The 23589-nt window shown below is 39.2% G+C and overlaps 4 protein-coding genes across 7 annotated transcripts; 3 read left to right on the top strand and 1 right to left on the bottom strand.

Annotated features, from left to right (window-relative positions):
• Positions 1 to 258: 258 nt before the first annotated feature.
• Positions 259 to 5261, bottom strand: atp5pb (ATP synthase peripheral stalk-membrane subunit b). Its single transcript, XM_042409273.1, has 7 exons — positions 5146 to 5261; positions 3718 to 3754; positions 3447 to 3592; positions 2640 to 2803; positions 2285 to 2410; positions 1404 to 1583; positions 259 to 517 (listed from the first exon to the last, which is right to left on the bottom strand). Exons 1-7 carry the CDS (start codon positions 5171 to 5173, stop codon positions 440 to 442), a joined length of 759 nt encoding a protein of 252 aa, XP_042265207.1. The 5' UTR covers positions 5174 to 5261; the 3' UTR covers positions 259 to 439.
• A 1402-nt stretch (positions 5262 to 6663) lies between these two features.
• Positions 6664 to 13479, top strand: LOC121895776 (TRAF3-interacting JNK-activating modulator). Its single transcript, XM_042409216.1, has 14 exons — positions 6664 to 6944; positions 7878 to 8327; positions 8425 to 8566; positions 8669 to 8753; positions 8860 to 8887; positions 9001 to 9030; positions 9625 to 9720; positions 10471 to 10542; positions 10786 to 10926; positions 11100 to 11237; positions 11320 to 11455; positions 11625 to 11773; positions 12365 to 12481; positions 12786 to 13479. The coding sequence occupies exons 2-14, from the start codon at positions 7911 to 7913 to the stop codon at positions 12984 to 12986; spliced, it is 1752 nt and encodes a 583-aa protein (XP_042265150.1). The 5' UTR covers positions 6664 to 6944; positions 7878 to 7910; the 3' UTR covers positions 12987 to 13479.
• A 1633-nt stretch (positions 13480 to 15112) lies between these two features.
• dnase1l1l (deoxyribonuclease I-like 1-like) lies at positions 15113 to 17053 on the top strand. The gene is made up of 8 exons (XM_042409217.1): positions 15113 to 15253; positions 15354 to 15442; positions 15553 to 15639; positions 15729 to 15850; positions 16204 to 16316; positions 16437 to 16594; positions 16781 to 16877; positions 16973 to 17053. The coding sequence occupies exons 1-8, from the start codon at positions 15113 to 15115 to the stop codon at positions 17051 to 17053; spliced, it is 888 nt and encodes a 295-aa protein (XP_042265151.1).
• Positions 17054 to 17306: 253 nt separating this feature from the next.
• On the top strand, positions 17307 to 21189 carry LOC121895840 (uncharacterized protein DDB_G0283697-like). Of its 4 annotated transcripts, none has more exons than XM_042409328.1 (7): positions 17307 to 17325; positions 17651 to 17693; positions 17801 to 19585; positions 19689 to 19755; positions 19834 to 19903; positions 20693 to 20812; positions 20891 to 21189. In XM_042409328.1, the coding sequence occupies exons 1-7, from the start codon at positions 17320 to 17322 to the stop codon at positions 21011 to 21013; spliced, it is 2214 nt and encodes a 737-aa protein (XP_042265262.1). In that variant the 5' UTR covers positions 17307 to 17319; the 3' UTR covers positions 21014 to 21189. The 4 variants fall into 4 exon arrangements, with proteins under 4 accessions (XP_042265262.1, XP_042265259.1, XP_042265261.1 ...); XM_042409325.1 differs by having other exon boundaries at positions 20594 to 20812; XM_042409327.1 differs by having other exon boundaries at positions 17312 to 17426; positions 20594 to 20812.
• Positions 21190 to 23589: the final 2400 nt, after the last annotated feature.

Below are 23589 nucleotides of genomic sequence, written 5' to 3'. Positions count from 1 at the left end.
CTCATTATGAGTCCAAAGGTTCAGGAATGCTTCACAGTATCTCCTTTAGAGTGATCAAAGGTCTCAAGTGCTCCAGAAGAGGCTCTTCAGCAACTTTGGCAAGCGTAATCTATCGTGGTCATAAAAATGGTGACGTTAAGTACGTTCCACATACATTCAAACCTAACGTCACTGAGAAAAATAAAGGCAAAGGTTAAACAAGCTGTTCAAAGAAATGAAGAAAACGTTGCTTCAAGTGTAAAAACACAAACCAGCCAGTTGAAGTTGAATAAGAGAACCATTTATTTTACCATCAGCTGACGTGTAAATACTGTACACACCCATAATATTGACAGAGACGATCTTTAAAGAGGAAACAGTTTATTCTGTAAAGAAAAGTGGGCGTCTCGTCTTGGGAGAATGAGTTGGGGACTAGAGCCTTCTCTGAAGACTTGACGGTTTATGCTGTAGCTTTGGCCTGAGTGGTCTTGGCCAGAGCCTTCAGGTCTGTGATGCACTTGGCGATGCTCTCCTTCTCCTGAAAAACAACAAACACACAAACATCGACGACTTACTTACAAGACAATACGAACAGTAGTGGCTCAGAAAAAAACCTAATCGTCATTTCAACATTTCCACAATAAAGATAAAATGTTTTTTTTGTAATTATACTTCCTTTCCTGGAAGAAAAAAAACTGAACAAATAAGGTTCAGAGTTTGGTACTAATGTTATACAATATTTCTCTACAAAAATATTTTTCCCCCTTAGCAAAAGAAGCAGCCGTACGACTTTTCCTAAACAAAGTTTTGATTTAAATTGGGAACTATCTGACTACAGAATAATCAAACATCACATCTAACCAGACATTTGAACAAACTTTCAGTACTCATTACATTTACCAAACAACTATTGAGGTTTGATACCAAGCTGTAACAGTGAAACGTCCAATCACAGCCTTTAACTAAATCTACCTCAAGAGACACAAGCTGAAGGTTTTTGACTTAAACATAATTGAAAATCTGTGGGTGGATCTTAAAAGAGCTGTGCATACAAGACGGCCCAAGAATATTGCAGAACTAGAAGACTTTTGCAAGGAAGAATTGGAGAAAATCCCAAATACAAGAACTGAAAGACACTTAGCTGGCTACAAAAAAAAATTTGCAAGCTGAAATATCAGCCAGAGGAGTGTTACCAAGTACATGTACATGCCACAATGATGTTTTTATTTTGTTCAATTCGTGACATAAAAAGTATCTATGCATTAATGTTTGCTGAAAATATTGTGTTTTGTGTCCCATATCCTAGAGAGGCTGTGTTACATCTTTTCAATTACAAAATCACCAAATTTGTCAACAGGTGCCCAAATTGATAAACATCACTTAGCTGGAGGCTCCAACAGTCTGACAGAAAAAAAACAACTGACCTGCTGAGGAGTGATGCTGCCAACGACGCTCTTCTCCACCCAGTTGATCATGTGCTCCTGAGCCATCCGGTGGTGGAGCTCCTGCAGGGCGACCTGGTAGTCCAAGCGCCTCTTCACCTCATTGGTCACCATGTGTAGCCTCTCTCTGTAGTTGGTCTCCAACAGCATGGCCACGTTGTTCTGAGTGAGGATGAGAGCAGTTTATTTCATAATCAACATAAACAAGTTAACTGAAGTCATGCTGGGATGTTTAATGCCTTTATTGGACAACAACAACAACAGGAGAGGTAATGAATGACATGCAACTAATGTCCCGAGATGTATGCAAACCAGGGATGTTGCAGTTCAAGGTCAGCGAATTAACCCCTAACCCTGTGCTTTCAATATTTTATATACACTCTCAACTTTGTCTTTGAGTGACCAGGGAGACATACAGCTCCAAACAAAGCCACTTATTAAAGACCTTTAAACAGAATAAGGTCCAGGATTAATTCAGACATATATATTTTCCGAACAAACTGACGACAGCTTAATAGAGAAGCAACTGTAACTCTGCTTTTTAATGATAAAACTGGAACCTTGAACATGTAGTAATTTTGACTGTGTGGTTAAATGTAGATAAGATTTCCTCCCAGTATCACAGCTTCCCCCTGACGTAGCAGGTTTCTTTGGTCACTCCATGATGTTGTTGCAATTTCTGCTGGTGGCCAGCAGAGGTCGATAAATATAATTTATTACTTTAAGCCTCTTCAAATCCTGGAGGTGAACGTGGAAGACTACAGGGGAACTATCAGCTTCAAGTGTGCCTTATTGTGTAAATATGAAGCAATACATTATGAACAGTTAAGATATGAGAAAATAAAAATATCATAGCAGCTCACTCTCTTAGCATCGAAGAGCATTGATCTTCCCTCTGCTCTCCATTGCTCCTTCTTCTCGTCCTCGATGGCCTGAGTCAGGCTGGACATGGCCAGGTCTTTCACCTCCTGAGCCTTGGCCACTTTGTCCTGTAAACACACACACACACACGCACACAGTGATTATAGGGCGCTTGCAAAGGTTTTGCACAAAGACGACCAGTAATTTTGACCGAAAGCTTGCAGCTGGATCACAAAATCATCCATCTATGACTCTGAACAATAACCTTTCTCCAATCTGTGCAATCTTTTTCAAGAATCTTGTTATTAGCCAGAATAAAAAGATAAAAATCAAATCCATATCAGAGCACCAGCCTACCTCGTTCAGTTTGTCAGCAAAAGCTGCAACACTTGGACCGAATTTCTTGACACCATAGATGATGACAGCGCCAATGGAGGCGGCAGCTAAGGTCTCATGGTTGACAACATAGATTTCCTTGGAAAGCATGTAGACAAGGAGGCCAGTGCCCAGCATGTAGGGTCCTGGTGGAAATGATGACAATTTATAAATACAGCGAGATACAACGCATATAAAAAACACACCAACAGTAACTCTGGTGGGATCTGGTCCTAAATCACTCAGCTCTGTCTCTGGGCTTCTAACAAGAGCATAATGGATTTATATTCATGACAGAGACACAGTTGTAACTGAAGATACAGTTGTAACTTTATTTCTATGTCTAAACTTACTACAGACATTAATATGCACAGCAGGCCTGCAAACACAAAGTGTTACTGTCGCACACAAAGCTCTTGACAGAACATGTCGACTTTTGGTTGAGAGACTGATGTCTAATGAACAACAAGCCTTTTTTATTTTTTTTCATTGTACCATAACCATAAGTCAAGAAGAAGAATTCTGAGTTGCCACATTTAGTGGCTTCATACTGGATATTAAACTAAGAACATATGAAGTTTTCTCTGTTTATAAATTTGTGTTTGCGCTAACCAGGATGAATAAGAGCTGTTTTTGGTGATGTTGTAATGGTGAAATTGTTATTTTACGTCAGTGATGGATAACAGAGTTTTTTTTTCAAACATTCAGCACTTTACTTAGGAGACTGTTTTTTGTAACAGAAATGAAATAACTTAGATTAAGTCTTGCTTCTGGTTAAAGCCTACTGACCTGTGACTCCAGTTTTGGGGTACAGGAGCTGGAAAAGCTCCTCTGGGATGATCCCATGACGGACTTTGCCTCCCTTCTCTGGCAGAGGGGGCACTGGGGCCAGGCTCTGGGACGATGTGTGCAGGGAGCGAGAAGCCTGGACCAGGCTGTGGGAGACAACACTGTCAGCTAAAGCTCCGAGAGGCACAGCAGTCATATAATGTATAATTATTGTTATATAAATGTGTCATTATGCTAGTAACAAATACAATGAATACAACTAGACACTTACCCAGCTCCAAGGGGGCCGCTGCCTTTCAGGGCATTGGCTGCAAACAACAGAACACAGAATTACATAAACACGGATGCACAATGCAACTAACTAGCCAGCTACTCATTTTCATTCTTTGTTAATCTGTTGATAAAAGGATGGGTTCACAATTTTTCAGGTCTTTTCAAGGTGCTCAAATGAATAGTGAAACATGTTTTTCTTGCATAATCATTCCTCCTGTTCATACTGACCATTAGAAGATCCCTTCATAATGCACTTACAAGTGATGGAACACAAAATCCACAGTCCTCTTTCTGTACAAAAATGTATTTGAAACAGTATCTGAAGCTGATATGAACGTTAGTCTTTTTAATATCAAAGTCCCTCTTTTTGTTGCTATACTTCCACCACAGCTCAACAGGGAAACACTGTCTGAGGAAACACAAAGAGGGAATTTGATGCTAAAAAGACTGTAAATGTGGCAGATATCCACTTGATATGACTAACTCAGACTGCCGAAGTCTCAGATAAACTTTTAAATGCATTTTTGCACAAAATGACTGTATGGACACACTGTGGATTTTGGCCTCCATCACTTACATTGAAAGGACATTTGAAGGGGATCTTTCAATAGCCAGTATGAACAGGAGGAATGATAACAGCGAGGAAAACCTCTTTCAGTGTTCATATGGACACTTGACTGATGTTATAAGACAGACTTGAAAAAATTGTGAACCTTTCCTTTAAATCTGTTGATTAAACATGATTCAACAAAAAATGACGGTTATAACCTTCATGAAGGGAGCAAAAACTGCACACCTCCTTCCTCACGTGTACCTCATTAACTGGTAACTGGGTGTGTTTCATTTTACTGAGACACAAGTAAACAAAAACCCAGTTACAGGCTTTTCATTAATGGCAACGTAATATCAATGACCAGTCTGGTAGCAATAGCCTATTTCTAGCTTAAAATGAGCTACCTGTGATGGCATTAAAATAAAAAAAACCCTTTTGGTCGACTAGCATTGTGAAGACAGTGTTATTTGTCCTTACTAGAAACACAATGTGCACAAAGTCAATGCTAAGTTAGCTGTCAAAAAGGTGACATTTGCAGACGTGTAGCGCTAACGTTAGCTAATGTAGCTTCAGTCTGCTAGTTATCGTCACCTAACGCTAACTTAGCTGTTAGCTAATGATGTCTGAAGAGGCTACACAATCAATAACTGTCGCCACAAATATATACATGCACTAAACTAATGAATTTCAGAGCAGACATGTACACTAGCTACATACAGCTAGCGTTAGCATGTCGCTCATTCAATGTGTGGCCTTCACTTTACCCTTCAGCTTCACATTCACTTTAAACTTTAATGTATCTTGCTTGACAGTTCAGTAATGCCAGAGCTAAGTGGGTTTATTAACCACCAAAAAAACTACACTACTGCCTACCTGAAACAATGACGAGCCTGGACAGCATGTTTGAAGAAGTTGTTGCTACAGCGGGCACCCTACTTTCGGCCTCTTCGTGCCCTTCTGCAAAGAACAGCAAGGGTGGCGGACACACGAAAAATCCTCCTGAAATATCGCGAGATTTACAGCTCAGTTTTTTTAATAGTTTGAGCGTCGTTGGGTCATAGATGGGTTAAAGGATAAGACCACTAGATGGTGCTGCACGTAAAGATTAACCTTATCACTGTGCTGATGATGAATTTGGATTAATAGAGATAATTAACACGTTAATTGGGTGCATTTGAGGTTATATATTATGCTAAGATCCAGATTTGGTTAATTAATCTTGAATATTCACAAGACTGTCATCAAAAATAACACTTGTTGAATTGTTGTGAATGTCAAATTACCAGTGATGGAAAGTAACTGAGTGCATTTACTTAAGTACTGTACTTAGGTACAATTTAGAGATACTTGTACTTTACTTCAGTATTTCCATGTGATGCTACTTTATACTTCCACTCTGCTACATTTCAGAGGGAAATATTGTACTTTCTACTCCACTACATTTATTTGACAGCTTTAGTTACTTTTCAGATGAAGATTCAACAGAATGGATAATATAACAAGCTTTTAAAATACAACACATTGTTAAAGATGAAATCAGTGGTTTCCAACCTTTTTGGCTTTTGACATCCTACAAAAAGCAGTGTGTAGTCGGGGTCACTTTTCAGATCTCTATGAGTTGTTAACAGCTCTACTAAATAGTGATTTTTCCATCTAAACTTCTCACATGGTTTCATTTCAATAAATGTTCAAATGATCCAATATTTCACCAAAAATCAAAGATTAGAGAAAAAGTCCAAAACTGATTTACAGATTTGTGTATCGGAACTTTATTTTTTCTTCTTTCCTCTCCCATTAATCATCTCATGACCCCTCAGACTTATCTGATGACCCTTTGGAGGGGCCAAACCCCTAGGTTGGGAACCACTGGACTAAACTAGCTAACTGTATATAAAGTAGTTGAAACTAGCTCCACCTGCAGCAGCTACAACAGCAACATGCTGCTCTAACACTGATGCTTCAGTATTAATAATCTAATGATGTCATTTATAATAATATATCAGTCAGAAGGACAAAACTACTACTTTTACTTAAATACTTTAAGTACATTTTGCTGCCAATACTTATGTACTTTTACTTTCGTAAATGGAGCATTTTTACATTGCTGTATTGATACTTTTACTTAAGTAAAGGATCTGAATACTTCTTCCACCACTAATAACACACAAACATGCACATGCACCACCAGCTAATGATAAAGCTGTTGATGTTCTGTATAGTTTCTTATACACTTAGTATATCTTTAACATTAACTCATTTTAATAATGAAACGAGACTGCTATTAAAAAAAACAACTTAAAATTTCTAAGAGGCAACCACACAAACTGCACATCTCTCTTTCTCTCTCTCTCTTTCTCTCTCGCTCTCTCTCTCTCTCTCTCCCAAGTGGTGTGTTTTATCCCAGACTGCATGCAGGGGGAATTGGCCGGGTCTGTCTGTAATCTTGGGGCCCACCCGTGTATGGCATCAGTTTGGTACGAGTGGCTGGTGAGATAGAGGAACATATGACGCTGTGGTTCTCTTCACTTCCTGTAAAATTATGCTCAACAGAAACAGCTACATGTGAAACACAGACAAAACCTCCGGACACTATTTCAGAAGAGTGAGAAAATGGATGACTGCCTAACCACCTCATGAAAAGTTTTCCCCCACTGAATGAAATGGCGTAGTCGGTAAGCTTTATCACAGTTTCTGCTTATTAAGCAACATTCTTTCTTTGCATTATCTTGTACATTTTCCCTCCACAGCCTCAATCAACAGTGATCAGGGCCTCGTCTGTCTGTGTTTGATAAGTATAGTAGTCTGTGTTAAAGGAAAGTTCTAACAAAATACAACAACAATGCAACTACTGCAACATTTAGTGTAACATATAGCCTACTATTACCACTGCTACTAGTACTTTTACACTAGTATTTCTGGAGATACTACTACTGCAGCTTCTTCCACTGCAATGGACACACATGGTTCACAGAGAAAATGTATTTCTGAGCTACACGGGGCATCTTTATATACTGTTAAGACTCTACATTTGTCATAAGTCGAGTCTATTAGATAGAGAGTAGAGAGATGACAGGAAATGAAGGAGAGATCGAGACGGGGAATTACATACAACAAAGATGCCCGGCTAGATTTGAACTGGGGTTGTTGAAGTTCATGGCCGGTGCCTCAACCCCAATACCAGGGAGCCTCAATGATTTGCATTTTACGTTATTTTATGCATATTGCTCACACACTTTCCGATCACAAGCTGGTGATACAGTTCACTAATTTTCTTTCTTTTATTTTGTTTAAGCAGGTAAAATTCTCTTGAGATAAAAATATCAGGACAGTATTTAAGAAATGTTTATTTATACAAGCTAAATATGAAGGAATATTTCAAACATTTACAGTGTTTTCTGTAAATATGAATCAACATTTTGAGACCTAAAAAAGACAACGGAGCAAAATTGTTATATAATTTATCTTCAGATGTATTATCTGAGCCATCTTTCTGCCACCCGCAGTGCTTAGAAATCCTATTTTTAAGCACAAATAACAATTTTCCACCTCAATTGTTTATGTGCTCTATGTCTCATATTCCATTTCCTGAAACATTGTCATTGTAGGCTCGAGGAACTGTAACAGCCCGATGAGCTGCCATGGACGCCCTGGTTGTCAGTGGAATACCACTCTCCTCTGTGAAAGACTTTGATCAGAAAGTGGAGATCAGAGCGGAGAAACATGAACACCTACGAGGACGTAACAATGCGACTTCATGTCGGAGCCCCACGAGAGAATTTAACACAAAACTGATAAAGAAAGAACTGAAGGAAAAGAGGCATCAGGAATTTCTGAGGAGGAGGTCAGTGAGTCCAGACCCGTATGCTGCAAAGTCTACAAACTCTTCCTCGAGAAGAAAACCTTCAAAGACATTTCCAATGAAGCATTACAGTTCAGTCAGCAAATCAGAGACGTTGCATACAAATATCCAAAATATTCCCACCGCTAATGGACATCCAGTGATGATTTCAACATCAAACAGCAGCGTAACTGAAGGAGCAGGCACCAGTAAATGGGTAAATACGAAATCTTTTGATACTATTTGTAGTAGAGTATCACCAGATCTGTATTTCATAATTCTGCATCTTCTTTTCTCTTCTCTCATTTCTTCAGGCTTCATTATGGTTAGAACCGGTGACACTGAGGCCTGAGAACGGCTACGCAAGGAAGCAAGTATCTGCCTCCCTAACAGTGACGAGGGAATCAAACCAGAACAAGATGAAAAGCACAGATAAAAGAGAGAATAGTATAAATGGTAAAAGTCTTGCCAATTACAGAAAGCTTTGACATGAAACTGTGAAATTATCTTTGATTTTTCATACAAATAATTCTGTTTTTTTTTTCTTTTCTTTCAAAGCCCAAAAGACGAGCACCAAATCATTCATTCAAACTGAAAAGTTTCAACAAAAAAAGATCCTGCGAGACGCCAGCATGCAGACAGAGTGAGTGTGACTTGAATCTCCTTTGATTGTCTGTCGTTAAATGTCAAATTTCACATCATTGTTTTGTTTGAATGAATTAATGAAAATGATATTTTCCCCCATACAGCTCTGGACTTATCACTGTCAAGGAATCTGTGAGTTTCAAACAGCGGCTTTTTTTCAATGGTGCTGATTTTAATTACAGATTATCAAAATAATATTTAACAACTTGAACTGATTTTCTTGTCTCTCATCTCTGAAATAATAGGACATTCAGCGGATAGCCGACTACTTGCAGGTAAACAAACCAATTATTTTCAAAGTCCATCCTGTGTTTTGTTCCTTGTTTATAGTGAGATAATGTAATTTTGACACATAAATCAACACGTTTCCTCATACAAATCAATATTTGAATTCATTAGCATTAATACTGTTGCTCAGTAGTTTTACTGATGCAGTCTTACTTGGTCTGGTTTGACCTGTAGCTTTTGGTGACTCGTGTTAGTGGATGTCACCAAACTACGTACTGATTGATGCCTCTCATGGTGTGTATTTTACTGTATTTGTATTTTTGTATTATTTATATAGTATTTTTATATTTTTATGTACTCTTTAATGACTTCTGTTTGCTGGTGTTGTTTAACCACCTGTCTGGCACTTGTGGTTACAGTGGCTGTTATTCATCAAAACTTCGATAGATTTGCTTCGTTTAGCTAAAAATAAAAAGTAACTGCTCTCCTTTCACCCACTACATGAGCTGATAACTTATTAAGCAGCATTAGCATCATATCAAGTTGACACCTGAACAGAAAATGCTGACTGTTTTTAAATACATTCAGTATTTGTACGTTGTTGTAGCTTTATCTCTCTTCTGCTCTATGTTTTCTGTCAGGAGGCCCTCTGGAGAGAAGACACAGTGAAGAAGAAGCTGGCAGCCCTCCAGGAGAGAACGTCAAACCTCATGAACTCCTCGAGCAAAATATGGACAGTAAGACTCTTCTTCTGTGTGCACAGGCCTGTCTGGCTGTTTACTTAAATCAAACACACCTCCAGTGTTTTACTGTTACCGTTTCCAAGTAGCATATATTTCTCACATATTTCTCATTTTATAAGGTTATGTTGTTGTTGTTGTTGTTGTTGTTGTTGTTTTTATTGTCTTTAGTTCTCTGGTTGATATTAGACTGAAAATGTTTTCGTCACAGTGGAGTTCACAGTAAATGAAGGCTGCTGCTACCTCAGGAAGGCCTATGCAGTCTGTGGTTTGGAGCTTCCTGCTTCCGCACTAACCTACACTGCATAGGACGAGTGCAAGCTGTCATTCTTATGCAGGAAGGGCGTGTTAGTCAGTAACCATTATAGGTGCTATGCATCCTCATTAGCTCTCTTTCAGCTACGCTAGCTGTATTGAATGAAGAGAAAATATTGGTATTTCCTCTTTTTGTTTTTTTGTAATTTCGGTTTGAGGATCTAGAAGTTTATTTAGTTTTAATTGTTTATGCTTTAAATCTATAAAAGCTGCTTTTTTATACCAGGTATGTTATCATTAGGCACCGTATATGTTATTTCCACACTATAACTGTCTTTTTTGAGGCTCACTGATGCTACAAGTTCCCTTTGTGCATGAGTGCGTGCAGACAGTGATAGAGCACGCTGTCACAGATTTTAGTGCATGAACCATTAATTTTCCATCTGCAGGTTACAGCGTGACAGCCAGTCATTTCCTCTCTAACCCACACAGGCTCGCTGCAGTGAAGACCTGCTGAGAAACAAGATCAAGGCTCTGGAGGCGCAACTACAAGTCTGCCTGCAGGTAAGAAACAGCAGCTGTTGGTGTAAAAAAAAACAACCACTGAGTGTTTTTTTATCATGTAGTCTTTGTTTGCAACAACTCAAAAACATTAATTCCTTTCTAAAACAGTCAAACTCCTCTACACTTTCACTCTGTCATGCAGCGATAGTAGCAGTGTCTACTGAGCGTGCCTCCATAGTTTGGGTTTCCATTTCACCCCGTAAGCATTTGTGGGTTTAACTCAGCAGTGTTGTGTCCTTACAGAAGTTTCCCAAGGATGGAATGAAGAAACTGGTGTTACAGATGGAAAAGCAGAAACTGATGTATGAAGAGAAAGCTCTGGTCGCCCTGCAGAAGGTCACACAGGAGAAAACTGAGGCGCTCACAAAGGCAGAGACAATGCAGGTCAAACATTTAGCTTTTAATCTAAATGATATACAGCAACTTTATTTTCAATTTGACTAAGGAGACTCAGGAGAGAGACACAACATCACTGTCACTGACTTATTTTAGCTTTCTGGTGATACTGACATATCAAAAAGCTGAATCTTGAAGATACTTTGTATTTTTGCCACCAGGATGCGCTAATTACAGCAAAAGCAGAGGCAAAGAGGTGGCAGAGCCTTTATGAGGAGCTGAAGCTGAGCTCTGCACAACTCAGGGAGCATCAACACCTCAGTAATGAACAGCTGCAACAGCTGCACAGCCAAAATGAGGTACAGTATTATGTGGTATAATGTGGATCAGGTTAGAGGTTTTAATATAAATGGTTGTGAAAAACATGCGTGTCTTGTGCAGCTGTCCAGGACCAGAGAGGCTGAGCTGGAGAAGGAACTGAGGTCACTAAGACACGAGAAGAAGGAGCTACATTACAACATTGGCCTACTGGAAGAGGAAAACCAGGTTTTAAGAGAGGAGATCCAGCACCTTAGAGGTTAGTCATGCTTTTTTTTCTGTGAATCTTTTGTGAAGGTCAAAGTGAAGCCACTGTCGTCCTTTATCTGGGAATAATGCTGAAACGAAACACTTCATACTCTGAGTAGCAGTTAAAATTCCACAAAGACAACATGGGTCATTTATTTGCAATGCTTTCTGTTTCCTAGATGGCAGCAATGAGATCCAGGATTTCATGATGCAGGACAGTCTGACGTCAGAGGAAGCAGAGCCTTTACGACTGACGGTGAAGAGAGACTCTCAGGTGGAGGAGCAGCTCCGTCACACTCAGGAGAAACTCCAACGAAAGGAGAGAGAGGTAAAGAGGAGATCTAGGCACACCTATATATACACCTATGTATACTGTAACATTCACAACCATGATGGTCTCATTTGGTTCAGAGCGTCCTGGTAATCAATAAAGTGCTACAGATAATCAGACATTAATGAATCCACACTAGATGAGGCATAAATATGACAAACTTTCTCATTATCAGATATTTTGCAAAGAATGATGCATAATATCCTTTTTTTTTTTTTTGCAAGAAATCATCAAAATGTATCCAAAATGTAAAATGTTATATTTTGGTAAAAGTTTGTATTTCAGGGATATTTTTAGAAAAATCTGAACTTAACTTCACTCACTAGTTTTTTTTCAAAATGCTTTAAAAATAAATTAATGATTTATTTCAAGTATGTATCAAATCAGAATGTTTCAAAAATTGCATGTTCTCAATCCTGGAAAATGTCTCAGAGACAGAAATATTTGGCATTTTTATCTTGTTGAAAAATGCATTTCTAAAAATCTCAGGCACTGTAAATGTGTTTTAAATGGGTTGAGGCCAAATATGATCAACTGTACAAACATTTCCCCTCCATATGGTGTGTGTGTGTGTGTGTGTGTTCACAGTGTGAGGAGCTGCAGACGGAGCTGCATGTTATGGAGCAGGAATGTCAGTCCAGCCAGGCCCGGCTGTCGCAGTGCAGGGAAGAGCTCCGGCAGCTCAGCCACCGCCGCAGGAGACCGGTGAGCAGTGTGTGTGTGTGAGTGTGTGTGTGTGTGTGTGTGTGAGGAGGGGGGCTTAAGGGGAGGTGAGACTTGATGTCCTTGCTAATACTCAAATGCTCTCATTTGCACTTACATCGTAAACTTCCTGCACCAATTTATCTTTTCTACTTTATGACATTTCTATTTTGAGATCTTTGCTGCAGTGATCACCTGATCAGCTGCAACACAACATCAGCAATAAAGATTCTTATCACTATTGTGTATATTTCTATATAAAACTGTATATATTTCCTTTCACTCAGACATTTCCTTCTCTGTTTAGGCTCGGTGTGGCTCCTGGTGGAGGCTGTTTGTGTTCTTCCTTCTACTCCTCGCTGTTGCAGGAGTTGTCATGTTGTGGCTGTGGCATCCACCTTTCAGGGAACAAGTCGAGGACCTTTACTCAGATATAGAGACACGCATCGACAGCTATCTCATGGAAATGGCCTCTCCTCGATACTCAGGCTGTTTTAGACCAATATGATTGTGTCACTGCTCAGGGATATTCTTTTAGTTGTTGTTGCTTTTGTTTTACATTTTAAAGATGTTTTGCTAGGGTGTAGTTTGTTGATATTTTTGTATTTCTTATCATTTTAGACTTGGAATTCAAAGTGAGTTTGATGTGAGATAATGTTGTGTTGAGCTGGATGTACTGTACATGTTTGCAAGTTCAAATACAAGAGAACACCTCCAAGTGTGTAAAATGCAGTAATGTTTGTTTGTGATTCAACAATGAAAACATGCAGAAAGCAAAGCACCTCACTAGTCGTGTGACTTTAATGACACTGAAGATGACAAGAAAATGTTGTGAGTGGATAATATCAACAGAATAGTTGATGAGTGGAAAATAAGCTGTTTCCTTTGTACTGTAAACTGCTTATTTAGTCAACAGCATCACCTTGAATTATTAAAAAAGACATTAAAAAATGTAAAAATCTATTTAAAATAAAGACAAAACATTGAAGCAATCATTTCAGCTGTTGTGGTGATGGGATTAACTTTAGTGCATTGTTGGGAGGCATTAGGCAGTTATTTTAGAGTCTGTGCAAACAATCAAAGAGCCATTAGAGTTTTATATTAAAAGACATAAAAACTATTGTTACCAACAAATGTTACTGTTTGTCCAGTTGAGATTCAGTTGAGGGAAGAAAACTTTTATATCAAACTGTGTCACTAGTTAAGAGTCTTACTGGTTTAGGTTTCATTTCAGATACTTTAGTGGACAGTTTCTTTAATGGTATCTTTGATGCTGCATCTTTAACAAGGAAACACAAACTGACACTCAAGAGACATAATTTCCTGTTTCACTTTTACAATAGTATCACTTATTAGTGACAAACAATGACCAACATTTAGAGCCCTTTGGGTGAGAGCTCATCCTGCTCATTGATTAAACGGTTACATAATAAACCTGCATGCCACTAGACTCCTGATGAGCAATACAGTGTTTAAAATAACACCAAGTCCCCAATTAGTGTAGCTTCCATATCAAAATACTGCAAATTGGTTAATGAAATGTGTTCAAGAGAAATGTGGTTTAAATGGTTTGAAGCACATCTGTGTCCGACCTGCTTCAACTATTTTATATAAGAACTTCCGTACAGTTATAAACGTATAAATCGTCTCTGTTTTCATTTGTCACATATGCAACAAACACATTCTGTAAATAATGGCAGTGAAATACTTTCAGTTGTATCTCGGTCCACTATACAGGGTAATGATATTAAAAGGACTGGAGTAATAAAACTTAGATCAGAAACAAAATAAATGACAAAAGCAGAAGTGAACAAAAACAAGAAAAAAACTTTACATTTGCATTACATTGTCTTCATTAAGTGTGCCAATACTGATTTATATGTTAATCAGTACTGCATAAGCAATACATTTCACGAGCATTACTACACACTTGTCACCATATTACTTGTTCAGGTCGTCCCATACGAGATCATCTTTATACATAATACAGTGCAAGAATACAAACAAAACAGTTTTGTATATTTGGGTATCAATATATTAAAATAATTTTCACTGCAGATATCAGATGCATCATTCTGTGATGGAGAACCATCTGCTCTACAGTCAGTGATGTGATGGCACTGTGTGGTAACTACCAGCTGTTTACGTCTGTGCTAAACTGACTGAATGATTTATGGTAAATTCTACACAAATGTTCATGAAACTGACAGACATGACACACGGCGTCATCTATTGTCTGATTACACTCAAACTTAGAGACAAAACACACTCAAAGCTGAACTCTCTGAGTGGGATGGAGCCATTGTTTATTGTATTCAGTGGTTTTAACTGTTCCAGATAGAGCTCCATTCTCAACAGGCACTGACGCAGCACATCCACCACACATGATCTGCAGCCCCTGTCTTTCACCCAGGTTTACCTGCATGTTCCCCAAATAGACCGCAGGTCATTGAAGAGATGGATCTTTGCTGGACTGAGGTCAGTCTCCTGGTGAAACTGGCGCTGAAGGTAAGAGGCTGCCAAGTATGTACTGTGCCTTCAGGTTTTTGTACAATGTTTCCCAACATGACAAAGGGGATCTTGCCAAACTCTTTTGACCAAACTTTTACTTACAGAGTGGTAATCCTGTGCAAGATGAGGACTGCAGTTCTGCTGTTTGTTGTGGGGCTGTGTGTGCTGAACGTCACACTTTCCTTGAAAATCTGCGCTTTCAATGTTCAGAGCTTCGGCGAATCAAAGGCAAACAATAAGAAGGTTATGGGGATTCTACAAAAGGTAGAATCACAGTTGTACGTGTACAAAATGATACATGACAGCAACATCCATAAAAAACTAGACAGCTGATGAATCTTTTTATGTTTGTTTTGCTCCCAAGATTCTTTCCCGGTGTGACTTGTGTCTCATTCAGGAGGTACGAGACTCTAAAGGAGAAGCAATCCGAGCCTTGGTTAAAGATCTTAACAGGTACATGCTTTTGTCATTATCATCATTATCATTATCTGTCACATCCACAGCATCCATAACATGAACAACTTTAACTGTAATGTTACATCATTTATGATTTTTGTCACCAGGTTTGACAAATCAAACTCATATTCTTATGTGGAAAGCGAGAGGCTGGGGAGGAAGACCTACAAGGAGCAGTATGTCTACATTTACAGGTAACACATATCAAACATAATGCGTTTCTGTAAACGGTCAGTTCAGCGTCATCCTCAACGTCCTCTTCATCTTCTCTCATCATCTCCAGGAACAATGTGCTAAAGATCAAAGAGCAGTATCAGTATCCTAAACTAGAGGCAGAGGGGACCAATGAAACGGATGTCTTCTCCAGAGAGCCTTTCATCGTTCGCTTTCACTCCCCCACAACATGTAAGATGAGCTGAAAGACATCTAGTATCCTGGTTATCCATGTTCTGTGCATGCAAACATCATATCCTGGTTTCAGGAACCTGAATAACCCCTTATTCTAATTTTGAGAAACCTGGATATGCCAACAGGAATAAAACATCTTATCCAGGTTTCTAATTATTCCCTGTCATGTGTGCAGGTGAGTAAAGGAGAAACCTGCACCTACGCTGACAGAAACCTGGATAATATCTGAATTATGTCCTTATGATCAATGCAAACGTCATATCCGAATAGCATCAAAACCAGGATAAGACTGGGACACTCGAGAGCATGTCTTCACCAAAGATGTCTTGTAACTGTCTTGTGTTTCTCAGTGGTGAAGGATTTCATCCTGATTGGCCAGCACACATGTCCCAAAACTGCCATGAAGGAGATGGATGAACTTTATACTGTCTTCAGAGAAATTTACAAGAAGTGGAAGACTGATGTAGGTTGAACCACATCCTTATCACCATCATCAATGGTTTCTCTCTTCCATTTATGATGAAATTTGTGAGTAATTTCAATCTGTTGAATTTCCCCTTTTTGCTTCTTTTGATTCACCCAGAACGTGATGATCCTGGGGGACCTCAACGCCGGCTGCAACTATGTCACCATCAAGGGCTGGAGAGCTGTGCGCTTGAGAAGTGACCCTAAATTTCGCTGGTTAATTGGAGATGAGCAAGACACTACTGTCCGTGAAAAGACACACTGTGCATATGACAGGTCGGTGACTGCTGAAAACTGAATTACTGGGATTAATCTTATTATTCCTGTGCAGTGTGAGTGTTGTATACATACTCTGTTATAATGATGACACATTTTTCACATGATATCACCCTATGTGGACTTTTTTCTGCAGACAGGATTATGTCTTACAGAGACAGTTTGGTTTTATTCATCCCAAAACAGGATCATTGTCCATGGACGGGAGATTATTTCCAGTATAGTGCCAGGTTCAGCTCAACCGTTCAACTTTAAAGAGAGTTTCCATCTCACGGAGGAGGAGGTAAACATGTCAAAAACGTACCTTTCTTTAGAAACTACAAGTTCAGGTTTATACGTGACATGGACATTAACCTTGTTCTTTTGGTGGCACCACAGGCTCTAGAAGTGAGCGATCATTTTCCTGTAGAAGTCGACCTGAAGCCCAACCACCGCTACCTCCTCCGCCATGAACTGTAGACCGCTCAGGACCATCAACAACACACCAGGACTTCAAGGACTTTTTAGATTCAACTGTAGTTTTACTTGATTTTAGCTGCAAAAATAAATTAAAGTGCCTAACAGAATATTTTATATTGACTCTAACTCATCATAAAAGTAGCACTGCTCTCACCAATAAAACATGAGTTACTTAAGCACAGAGGAACTGCCTGTTTGACTGCTGGAGTTTATATTGTGCGTCTGAAACCAAAACCACATCAAAGCTGACATCATTACTTTAGCTCATGAAGGTACGTTCCTGCAGCAACAGAAAACACAGAACATCACTTTTTGTTATTGCACCTTTCAGAGAGACTTCCTGATCACCTTTTTGATCTGCTTCAGTTTTACGGTAGGCTTACATAAAGTAGATGTTTAGAGTCATATATTTCACCAAATGTATTGCTTATAGAGTGCGATTTATGTGCCGTCTGTCTGACAGGAAGCCACTTGCAGCGGTAACAGATGAGACTTACTTCATGCGCTCTTCCTTTCCGAGAGAAGAGATTATCTGTGGCAATGCAGTAATGTTTGTCTTGATATAACTAAGAACTATTGCTTTGTCTATTTGCAAAGATGGAACAAAGTTTTGCTGATCTTCTTTCTGATGCATTTGCAGGTAAGAAATGTAGTCTGTATTTTTTTTTTCTTTTTTCATGCAATTGCAGTGTTTGTTTTTTTTACTATTGATAAGTTTTTAATCAGCAAATAATGATGTTGTTACAGAGACATCTGTTCCATCGTTCCCTGATGGAGATTTGGACTTTGAGAATTTAAATTTTGATGAAAAGTTTGATGAAGACAAGATAGGCATCTCTCATGAAAACTTGCCAACAAAGGAAGTCAGAGCTCTGCACCAGGAAGCAACTGGTGACACAGTTTTGTCAAGCAAAGCAACTTTAGATACATGCATGGCTGAAAATGTTGATGAAGAGCTGTCTGATGCCAAGGAGGATTTTCAAGGTGCAGGAGTCATGAGCGTGGACAAAACGCCAGAGGAGGAGTACACAAGCTCAGATGGGGAATCCGAAGAGGAAGGTTCTGTCTCTGGAGGGGATGAAGATGATGAAGAAGAGGATAAGGGGACGGGAGAGAGGCCAGGGGATTTGCTGATGTCGGTTCACTGTGGTGACGAGTTCCATGATGGTAATAAAGAGGACAGGATCTTTGCTGAGGGACAACCTCTGGCTCCGGAGAGTACTGAAAACCCTCAAGTTAGAAACGAGGAGCAAGGTGAGAGTGATGAGGAGGTGTCCTACTTTGAGAGAGTCCCTGGACGTGGCAGTGAGGTGATAATAAAAGGTGATGAGATTGAAGAGGATGAGCAAGAGGGAGAGGAAAAGAAGCAAGATTCATCTGATTCTGAGTGTGAGGTCATGAAAATTGAACAAGAGCAACATTTTCTTGCTCAGTGCTTTGAGCAGGAGGTTGAAAATCCTTACAGAGATGAGCCGGCAAAAACCACTTTGGAGTTTCCAGATTTATCAGTGGAAAATCTGCAGGATCTCATTGCTGAAGTTGACACTGAAGAAAATGTGGAGAAAATGAAAGATTTCTCAGGGGAGGAGCACCAAGAGGCAGGGGAAAGCTTTGCAGATTATCCCTCAGACTTTTCTTCATGCGAATATGTAGAAGATGGAGACAAAAATCAAGAAAATTATCAGTTAAATGCTTCATCATGTGCATCCGGCCTCAGTTCAAATGCAAAGCAGAGCACCGGCCTGGAAAGAGCAGTGACAGATGTAACATGGACGGAAAAAGCTGAGGACACTGATGAGGAGGGAGATGGGTATCTGTACAGCAGAGATTTAGAGATGGATGCTGATAGGTTCAGGGGCCAGGGTGAGGCAAGTGGAGAAAAAATAGAGTATGTGGAGCGCGTGATAGGCGATGCAGCGGTGACAGGGTGTGATGATGGAAGTGAGACGAGTGAGAGTGACTCCTACAGCTCCAGTGACGATGAGGTCCGAGTGAGGAGAAGTGATGAGGAATTCTCATATAACATGAGTCTACAAGATCCCGAAAACAACAAGCAACTGGAGGACACTCGTCTTTACAGTGGGAGCAGTGCAGAGTTCTCCAGGTGGAGCGTCTCTGAGGACCATCACGTCAGGCATTACTACGACAGACCAGATTCAGCAGCTTTCAACGTTAGCTGGGACCTCAACGTCTTAACAGCTGACTCCCCTCTTTTTCAAGACCTGCTAACCAAAGAGGACACAGACGGAGCGGAAATACTGTCTTCAGATTTGACTCAGTGTCCTGCAGAAGACGTCAGCAACTACTCAGCAGTTCAGAGAGAGGGTGCTACAACCACAAGCCCTTCTAACCAGGGATCCCTGGATGACAGCTTCTTCTTCAACACTGAACTTGAAGCCTCTGGGATCTCTGAGCTGGGACAATTAGGAGATGACGAGTACGAAGACGACAGGAACTGGGAACAAGAACAGGAGAGAATCAAGGCTTTCTACAGGTTTTACGATGATAGCAACGGGGAGAATGGAAGAGAGGGTGAGTGTACATGAGATAGGTGTAGTCTTCATTAGGTTACAGAGTAATTCTCAAAGTGTTTTTATTCCAAAATTCATCTGTTTCCATTTGTGCATTTTTTTAGGGAGGCAGATAAAAGTGCAGTTTTGTACAGATCCATTGTCTGAAGTCATTCACTATGAAACTGAAAGGTAAGGAGAATTCCTAATATAGATTTTCTTGAATAATAATTACAACCAAAAAACTGCGTCTGCTTCCTGCATCCTCAGCAGCGACAGAGATTCACTCAGCAGCTCTACAGAGGGGGAGGAGGACCTGAACTCTGCAGAAACAACTGAGGTAAGAATAGGATCATTTGCATGTGGACACATATGTGCACACGTGGAAACACACACACACACACACACTTCATTGTTTAACTGCGGTCTGTAACTAGAACAAATGGAAAAGGGAGGGGCGGCAGACCAATACCACTGCTTAACAACCCCTGCTTTAATACAACAACACATTACAAACTTGTTAATTACAGACTCTTAACAGAAAAAGGGTTCACTCAATGTCTGTGTCAGAGCACATCACAGCGTAGCACAAGTATTTTCTAATACAAACTTAATGAGCAAAAACAAGAATGTTGGTGAAGCTGATTAATTTCACCAAAATGCCACGATGTCGGGGGCCATCAAGTGGGATGAACTAAATTAGCCGCCAGCTAGTGTTAGCGCTACTTTTAAGTAAAATTATACATTTTATAAAACGGTGGACAGAGACAGAAATACATTTCGCCCATGACAAGAGAAAGTAACTAAGAGACATACAGAAACAAGGGGTCTGTCAAAACATGCGCATAACAGCTATTTTTTTCCCTAGCAGAACAACCGTCTGGGTCGTTAGCTGATGGCTAATGGCTGCTTGTACTGTGAAGGCACATAAATGTGCTTAGGCTTAAAGTTAGGGTTAGGTAAAAGCTAAGGTTAGTGTACAAATCTTGCAAGAGTTTGGCAAATCATCTCTCTGACTGCTCCAATCTAGCACCAATCCATGGCATATATGCGTGGTGGGACGGGTGAGGGGGACCCAAGATGTACCCCCCCTACCAACGGGCCTGCTGCTTTGTCTTTGCCCACGCAGGAATTGAGGGAGCCTGACAACACCCCGCAAGTGGAACCAGCTTGTGATCCCTCAAACTTTCAGCTACCAGAGAGTGCACCAGATCTCAGCAACACACAGATTTGCACCAGAAAACACAAGGTGTGTACTCACAGACTGTTACTGAACATTCACCTTGTTCATTATTTTACCTCTCTGACTTGTCCTTTGTTCCCACAGTGTCTCAACATGCTGAAGCTGACACTGAAGATGGGTCTGGTGATACTGATGGGACTGCTGATGTTCTGGTTGGCCACAGACCAGGCCGACTGGCTCAGCCAAGTTGACTTCTTTGAGGGCTAAAGCTAATTTTTGGTCATTAAAACTTGTTTATATGCTTACAAATGATGAAAGAAAAAAAAAGAGACAATATTAAATTGTAAAAATACATTGTAAAGTGATAGAGGCTGAAAGTTGTGACCTGACATCTGTAATATGCAATTTTGTGTTAAATAAATATCTATCTTTGTTAAAAATCATGCTGCCTTTTTTGTATGAACTGTACATAAGTCATGTTCTCACTTTTATGTAAGATAAAGGTTTTATATACAAAAAAATATGATAAATGTATGCAAAGTTACAGATAAAACTGCAACAGTAGGCTATGTATAGGGTTTACACTGAGGTCCACTTTGACCAGGTACAACATTTAAATGCTGGTTACAAGTTAATGCATCAGTAATAATAATAGAATCATGTAATGTCAATAATAATATGACATTCTGCATAATGACTACTTATTTTTCATACTGTGAGTAAATTTAACTGATAATACTTTTACTTTTGTGCAATTTTGAAGGAAGAACTTTTACTTGTATTTTTTTTTTAGACTTTATCATAACACATTCAGTTTCATCAAAGTCCAAATGTTCACCATTGTGAACTGAAATTAAATTAAATAATTAATTAAAAATCAAGTGTTATAACAGGAAATACAAAATTGACAAACAAGGACAATAACAATAAAAAATAATAATAATAATGATAAATACAGTAAATAGATACATTAAAATAAAATAAAGGCAACTCTATATGTTTTCAAAAATGTAATTACAATAATCGATGGTACATATACTTTTTTTGTTTTGAAGAGATTTTAGATAGTTCAAAATATATGTGAAATCATGAAGGAACAGAGAAAATATTGGTAATTTCTTTGAAAAACGACATTTGTGAATAAAAAACTTACCTATTATAATTATCACATAACAATGAAAAACAATTTCAGGGTCTTTACATTCAAAATATATTATAACATCTTTAAAAGAAAGTTCCACCACTAGTAGTATTAATATTAACATTTACATGAACTTTACTATCATTAAGTAATATTATCATGAGCCTGCTGGAGGCGCTGCGTCGCTTCTGGAAACAAACCTAATTAAAAGAAAGAAACCATAAAAGGAAAAAGTTGGAGGAAAATGAAACTCCTTTTCTCCTGTTTTTAAAAGGGGCCCTGAAGACAATCAATGAAAATATCTGATGACCTTTAGAAAAACTAAGGAAGAGTGCAGATTTATTATTATTACGATTGTTATTGAGTAGTTTTTTTATTTATTTATTTTCTATTATTATTTACGTTATTACATTATTATTTTATATAATTTATCTTTCTTATCTAATATGCCCTGTATGTTAAGAGGAGTGTATTGTAGTTGGTTTCTATGCCATGTTTGTAAATGAATCCTTTTCAATAAAAAAAAATTTAAAAATAAAATGTTTTGTCAAAAGGAAGCGGAAATTACGTATAATTTGAGTGAGGGTGCGAATGCTCTTTATGGTTGGTTCAACAAACAAGGGCGGGGTTCAGTCTGCATGTTTCCAAGCTACCGTTCACCCTTTTTTTTCCTAGGATGGCAAAATAATGACCCGCCCTACTCTGCCTCTGATTGGCTAATACTCGTGGCCTTCGATGGTTGGATTGGCTAGATTTAAGCATGATGAGTGAGATTGGTTAAAGTTAGGATAAGAATATCAGGGTAAGCCAATCAGAGGCAGAGTAGGGCGGGTGCGTACTTCGCTATCTTAGGAAAAAAAAAACGGCGTTCGACTCTCGACTCCACAGAGGATCGTCCCGCGCGACGAAACGAGCTTCCGGTCTTTATCGGAGGAGGAGGAGTCATGGTTGTTATCATTTTCAGTAACTGAAACTGTGTACCACTCAACCGAAACAAGAACTTTAGAAAACAGCCAAACACATAAATAGAAACGACCAATAAATCCAGTTTTCAACATGTCCGCGCTGAGCAGTAAGTCCGCGCAGGAGATAAGCGACCTGCTCGACGAATACGGGATCAAACATGGTCCAGTGGTCGGTGAGTCGCACAGATTGAATTGTTAACTTTGAATCAACGTGCCTGCCAGCTAACTACACGGGCCTTCCCTCTATACAGCTGTAGTAGTGTTTGCTTTTCTGTGGTTTTGTGTCCATCTTTGTTCACTGTGCGACCCTCACTGTGTTCAGAGTCCACCAGAAGTCTGTATGAGAGGAAGCTGAAAGAAGCCATGGCTAAAGGAAAACGACCTAAACAATCACCTGATAAAACCTTCTACAGAGAAGAGGGTAACTTTTATTTCACACTTTTCATCATGTTTCTGTACTGTAGCTTCATTTTATTATACATTACACTAAACTAGGAGTTTAGTTTTGGACTTCAGGAGGTTGTTGGCCTCTTGAGAGAGACAGATTAAAATAAGGATGGTCAAAATCTGTGCCCAGATGTAACTGTATCTGCAACGATAATTCGATTAACTGATTAGTTGTCAACTGTTAAATTAATCGCCAACTATTGTGATAATCGATGAATTGTTCGAGTCATTTTTTGGAAAGAAATGTCCCACTTCCCTGATTCCTACACTGGGAAATGCATAGCATCTTT

Source organism: Thunnus maccoyii, chromosome 4, assembly GCF_910596095.1.
Source record: "Thunnus maccoyii chromosome 4, fThuMac1.1, whole genome shotgun sequence".
NCBI lineage: Eukaryota > Metazoa > Chordata > Actinopteri > Scombriformes > Scombridae > Thunnus > Thunnus maccoyii.
Note: the sequence above shows the minus strand (reverse complement) of the source record. Positions and strands in the feature narration are given on the sequence as shown.